Here is a 6,324-nt window from a genome sequence, read left to right on the forward strand (position 1 = left end):
ACTCTCACAATACCACACTATATGCGTATTTACGCCTAGACCCATAATCATCCGATAACATTTACATCTTGCTAGCGCGCAGTTCGGAGCAATACTGACTGGATTCTCTCAGCTCTTCCGGCTAGCCGAACACAACGCTGAGCGCGTAGGTCATGCCGTGTTTACACTTATTCGGTTCTCGTCTATTTTTTTTTTTTTTGCTATACAGCTCTCATTCATCTTACTCTCGCCGGTAACGGCCTTTGTAATAAGCGAATCAAGTAACCGAATCTTATTAATTCATTTTATTTAATTGATACACTGAGAGATAAAAAGATTAACCGAGATATTGAAGTAATATAAATTCAACTATACAAATCAATCAGTAACAGAGACATAATTTTAATCGTTCTCAAACTTGCTTCGGTTCATAATCAGAAATCTCCACCGGAGTCCGACTAACGTCGAAACAATTGACGAAGCGTCAATCTCGTACTGCAATATGATGTTTCCCGAAGCCCTGTTTTGGTCTAGTCTTCAAGGTTTACGAAACATGCAGTTGGGTCGAAATTGTGTCCAATGAACTTCGTCAGAAAAACAGAGGTCTTTTAAAATATAATCGAAAAGTTCGCGTAATCGGGTGAATTGAGACGGATTGTACGTTTCATCAGAGATCTGCAATTCTCGCGATCTATTTTATCCAATTCAGGGATAAAATTCACACATTAGAGAATATACTTACGAATGAAATGACCTATTTTTCATCAGAATCGAACAGGTGACATGGATATTTTGGTAAAAAGTTACAGGTTAATGTGATTTTTATTTTATTTTTTTTACCAACATAATAAGATGTGTTCCGCAGTCAAGCTTGAGTGTTTTAAACAATTTTTTTTTTATACTGAACGCAGATTCAACCGTAGATTGGCTTTAAAGACACACTTCAAACATTTCTAAATTCCTCGTGTTCTGGTAGTTTCGTCACCTTTTTTCTATCGCATTCGATGCCGTCAATCGGGGGAATTCACGAGGTTACAGTCAGTAAAGTTGCCGTAACGTTATCGAGACATCGGGAAAAAAATGCAATATTTTTGGATTTTACAATGACTTCGAAGATGCTAAATTTTCAAAATATTAGGACGCCTTGCTTTACACGATTTACCGCAGTTCGGACGGTTTTAAATTTGCGAAACAACGGTTCCTTTCAACACTCGTCGTTACAATGACGTCAACAACTTAAACGTGATGGGAATTTGTTATCGGCGGATAACGCTTCCGGTCCGCTATCCTTTTCCGCCGCAGATGCAACGGAATTACGCGCGTGGCGGCAAGTAGAACGAGTCAATGCGGCGGGACGGCGGACAGTGGAAACAATCGCGTCGGTCGGACGCGTAGAACTCATATGTTGACCGGATGGCCGACCAGGCCGACCTTTGCCACTGTGACTCGCCGCATCCGCCGTTTACACTCACCACTTCCCTGCGTCGAGAGCGATTATACTGACTTTTCAGTTTCCAATTTGAGAAATTAATTATTCGATTGATGACTAGCGTTCCGTGGCTGCAGTATGACTTTTTCACTTCTTCAATTTAATGCAATGTGGTATCAGATCGTAAGGATCTATCGCGACTAATCGTCGTACTTTGGTCTCGAAATTTCGCAGAGAAAATGCCGCTTTGTGTCGCACGCCACTGGAGCCAATCCTCTTCCGTCAGCCCACATCGCCCCGCAACTTCTGTTGGCATCATGGCTCGGTTCGCCGGGTGCCCGTGGCACGAAGGTCACGGAAAGACCTGGTGAAAATCATGGTTACATCGATCAATCGTTCTTGAACGTTCACCAATTTGGAAATTAACATTATTAGTCACAGTTGCAATCGCAAACAATAAGTACAGTCATTCATTACCCTTTTGTTTGTTAATCAGTTGCACTATTGCGAATTTTGATGCGGTACACGTGACTTGTTTTTTGTGATTCTCCTCATTTGATCGTGGGCAGTCTGCTTTATCTTGTACTCTTTGAGCGATAATTCTGCCTGTATTTTATTGTAACTCTGTTCATTCTCTAGCGTCTGATATTACTTTTCTGTCGTTTTATGTACTTATTCAACATTGTTATGAACCTCATAAAGTACATCTGTCGATCCATATTGATTGACAGTGATATTAGCGAGTCTCAGCAGATGTTGAAATCAACGCTTTATTCTGTAATTCTTATAACGGGCACTAGGTGTGAAGACAGTTGCATGGAAATGAGTAACTTCCCAAATTTCATTCGAATTTTACTTTCAATACTTTCGGAGTTACACGAAATCGGAAATTTCAAAAATACGGCGAACATTTGTGCACGGTGATCTTCAAACTCTCGTATCTCCGGACCTATTTATCGTACAGGGTACGAATGGTGGGTTTATTATTTTGAACCTAATAAAGATGTACTTTAGGATATGTATATCAATTTCACTTACCTCGGAAGCAAACACGTTTTTCCATTAGTGTAAATATTAAAATGGATATTGTACCAGGAAAATCAAAATTTGACCTTTAGAATTCAGACTCAAGATTCGTCGTCGACCGGTTTTATCGATGACATACAACACAGCCACATATACCGTCTACTTTTGTATGTACACACAGTGTGTTTCATGGCACAGTTTGCATTATGTAAATAGTTCAATTCACCTTCGAGAATATCTCTGCTTATTTTTCACTTCGACAGCTTCAGGCTTTCGTAAACTTTGCTGCATCTGAGTTGAACGCATATTTCCTGCATGAAAGTCGCTACGTGGGATTCCTTGTCACGTTGTTTGCTGGTATCGAAAACAACCACAAGTGTCGTTCGTGGATCTATGTTGTTCATTGCATAGGTGCAGAGCTCCTAATTGAAAGTAAATTATTTCTGTACAAATCCGTTCAGGAAAATCACTCGAATCAGCGATGGCCACTAAGCTAAAATAATCGATGCATCGAACACGACTCGATTGAATCGGTAAAAATTAATCGATTATTTTATATTTTTTTGAAACGGTGCATATGAAACCAAAATTTCGTAAATTTCAGCATTTAGTCATAATAGCGGAAAAGTTTTTTGATAATTTATAGTTTCATTCAAAATATTTTTCAATTTTCGATTAAAATATTCTGTCATCTTTCGCTAATTATATAAAATAGGTATACTTAGTAAGTAAGACAATGATAATAATCGATTCTTTAATTACATGAATTGATTATGCATTGCGTCGGTCGTGGGAGTAAAAATCAAAAACCGATTGTAAGGAAAAATAATCGAGTTTGAAAGATAATAATCGATTATACTCGATTAATCGGGAAAAAATAATCTGTTTAATCGAAAATCGATTATCTATGTTCCTTCTTGACTCGAATATTACCTTCAAACTTTTCGTGTATATAATCTTGTCCATGCTCAAGAGATCCGGGTGTCGCTCCTTCATTGCTTTGGTGATGCTGTTCCAATGCTGGCAGGGCATTTGCATGTAGACCTGAGATTAAATTTTTCAAGAAACTATCGATACGCCGCAAAACTGTGCAAATTTCGTTCAATTTGTTTTTGTCTGGCTCTAATTTGCTCCAACTACTAGAACGAAAGATAAATCTTTTCTTAGTAACGTTCCAATATGACGGACGACTACTCACACTCGGACAGCTGACCATGATGGAAAATTCTTCAGACGTATCGACTTCTCGCTTAGGGTGCGTGTATCCTGGACCAGGGCTGTCTGCCCCTGTGGCATGAAAGACTATCAGGACAGCGATGAGATCATATTTTCTTTGGAATGTTTGCATTCTGAAGTATAAAGTATGGGTGATCGAAACTATTACGGTTTCCGTGGAATTTCGATAACTGTCTACGGTTTTTCCACTCACTTGTGATAATAGTCGCAGCTCTGTTTGCTCATGATACTTCTCATTTCACCTGTACTAGCCTGTTGACTAAGCGTAGCGTGAAAATAGAGAGAGCATTTAGCCAGTATGCTGTTCTTCAATTTTACAAGCCATTGATATAACGCCGGCTGTGGATTAGTTTTCAGAAAAGTTGACCCGAATCCCAACTTCCACGACTGCAAAGGAGACAGAGTCGTGCAAAGTTTTGAAAAGTTTTGGCGGCGGAAAGTGTTTGCTATTACACCAACTCACCGACCTCTTTACTCTGCAAGGTTCTTTCCCATGCAGACATTCGAGTTTGGGCGCCGTATAGAGCCATAAGGGCAGGCAAAAACCGCCAGTTCTGAATTTCGATTTGTGCGTTGAGTAGTTCGACTAGTATTTCACACTCTAGACTGCGGAGAAGACATGTATATAAATTTTGTTTTCAACCTGAGACCGGGATATCTTTATGCTTACGTCAGAGCGGTTTTGATAGCGATGAGCGCCAAGTGTGAACAAGAGAGCGAATGCACGTCCACAATTCCAGTTATAACCTGGAGCAGCTCTTGATATTTGACACTTCTGCTTGTTCCCATGCTGTACATCTTCTCGTAGCTTTAAAATGTGGTCGAATGTTCATAACGATAAACTTAAGGTAGTTCATATGCTTCAATCAGTGCTTTTCTAATTAATTCTATACCCGATAATTATACGTTGAATATCAATACCATTTATCTACTCATGAAGTGAGAGAACTTCCTTCGCATCTCACGGAAAAAAACATTATTATGAGCAATAGCTTGGATAAGGATTGTTCAGTTCAAAATTTTTTAAAATCAAGAAACATCCATCGGATTCGATAGATTGCACTCTACCTTAGCTTATTTTGTTTAGTCAACTATTTTCTACAATTTCATCATAAAAATTAATTTTTTTCCAATGCTTAGTCGAATACTGCTATTTGTTGATACAAATTAATGTTCATTTGATCTTAGAACATTGAATATTGCACAAAAAAACATTATAAAAAATTGTACCCTGGTGTAGTTGTGGAAAATTGTTGACTGACCAAAATGAGCCAACGTAGAATGAAATCTTTGAAATGAAAAATTCACATCTCAGCTATTGCTTATAATTTAAAGTTTTTTTTTTTGGGCTGATTTAAAAGAAATTTTCTTAGCTCGCGAGTAGACAAATGTCATTAATATTCAATATGCGATTACTGTGTACAGAATTAATTAGGAAAGTACCGATTCAAGTGTATCGAGTACCTTGAGCAGCTTTAAACTTAACGCTTTATCTTTCAACACTTACAAATCTATCAGCTGTATTCTCGCCGTAAGAAATTGGCAGAGCTGACCCGAGACCTCTGCAACAGTTGCTCCGATCGCATTGAATCCACGACTTGCATCTTCCACCTTCTTGAGGTCTGATCTGGACGACTCGTATATTGTGCGCAAGGAATTCTATGCAATGGAAACAAAAACGTCGACGGTTAATTTTAAATTCAGTAATTTTCTATCCAGTTCAATTTAAAAGCATCCGAGTAGTATATTTCCAATACAAACGTACATCCTTTCTCAGAAAGCCCTTATTCTTAGTATGCAGAAAGCCCAAGTCCGCGTAAGATCGCTCTGCGACTGCAATTTGTGGCAGATCCGTCAACAGCAATCCCCAAGGACCCGTTTGCATGGTACGACATAATTCCTTCTCCTTTTCCTGTGAAAAGTAAACGAAACTGGTTTTACAGATCCGAACATGCTTGTTGAACGGCGTATCGGCCTGATTTTTCTAGCTAGTGAGGTTCTTATTTGTTGTTTTTAGAAGAGATGCCAAAGTAAAGCGGATCGTCAGAAGTAACAAAAATATTCCTACCACAGATTCTTTCGCCTTGTCAACACAGAGCTGCGATACTTGGGTAAAAAAATTACTGAGAAACTCCTCTTCGTGGTCCATTTTTTTCTCTAAGATTATTCTGGCAACACTTTCAATTTATAGAACTCCTGGTTATTACCGGATTTGAATCCATAGCGAATAATAACATCGTATGATGTTGTACGAATGAATCTAACCTAACTTAACCTAACCTAATCTAACCTAGCGTAACGAATCACAAGCAAACAACAGAAATGAAAATTCGATCGTGGCAGTCTCTGTGGTAGGTAATGAAGTCTTCTGACTTACCAAATGAAGTTTCTAACACGATTTTTGGTAAAGCATATACCGTGATCACCGACAACGAATGGTGGTGCGCTTCAAATTTATGATTTGAATTGAGTAAAAAAAAAAAAAAAAAAGAGTAAATTTGCGCCGTTTAGCTCGTTGAAAATTCGCAAACTGCGAAAGATGATACAATAAACAGGCGTGACATGTTTTTTTTACCGGTTCTCTCCTTCTACGATCTGGGTGTAATATAAGAAGCGAACGTGTTTCGTAATAAAATTAGAATCAAGATGAAAAA

At 38.5% G+C, this 6,324-nt stretch overlaps 1 protein-coding gene across 4 annotated transcripts; it reads right to left on the bottom strand.

Annotated features, from left to right (window-relative positions):
* Positions 1 to 269: 269 nt before the first annotated feature.
* On the bottom strand, positions 270 to 5,988 carry LOC107221467 (KICSTOR subunit 2). Of its 4 annotated transcripts, none has more exons than XR_006905498.1 (11): positions 5,739 to 5,985; positions 5,436 to 5,582; positions 5,178 to 5,329; positions 4,341 to 4,478; positions 4,138 to 4,276; positions 3,864 to 4,057; positions 3,633 to 3,783; positions 3,368 to 3,478; positions 2,661 to 2,856; positions 1,886 to 2,357; positions 270 to 1,772 (listed from the first exon to the last, which is right to left on the bottom strand). XR_006905498.1 is itself a non-coding variant. In XM_015660467.2 (10 exons), exons 1-9 carry the CDS (start codon positions 5,817 to 5,819, stop codon positions 2,686 to 2,688), a joined length of 1,284 nt encoding a protein of 427 aa, XP_015515953.1. In that variant the 5' UTR covers positions 5,820 to 5,985; the 3' UTR covers positions 270 to 1,772; positions 2,661 to 2,685. The 4 variants fall into 4 exon arrangements, 2 of the variants coding, with proteins under 2 accessions (XP_015515953.1, XP_046602077.1); XR_006905497.1 differs by having other exon boundaries at positions 863 to 1,772; positions 2,447 to 2,856; XM_015660467.2 differs by lacking the exon at positions 1,886 to 2,357.
* Between the last annotated feature and the right edge of the window lie 336 nt (positions 5,989 to 6,324).

This window comes from Neodiprion lecontei, chromosome 7 (genome assembly GCF_021901455.1).
Source record: "Neodiprion lecontei isolate iyNeoLeco1 chromosome 7, iyNeoLeco1.1, whole genome shotgun sequence".
Classification (NCBI taxonomy): Eukaryota; Metazoa; Arthropoda; class Insecta; order Hymenoptera; family Diprionidae; genus Neodiprion; species Neodiprion lecontei.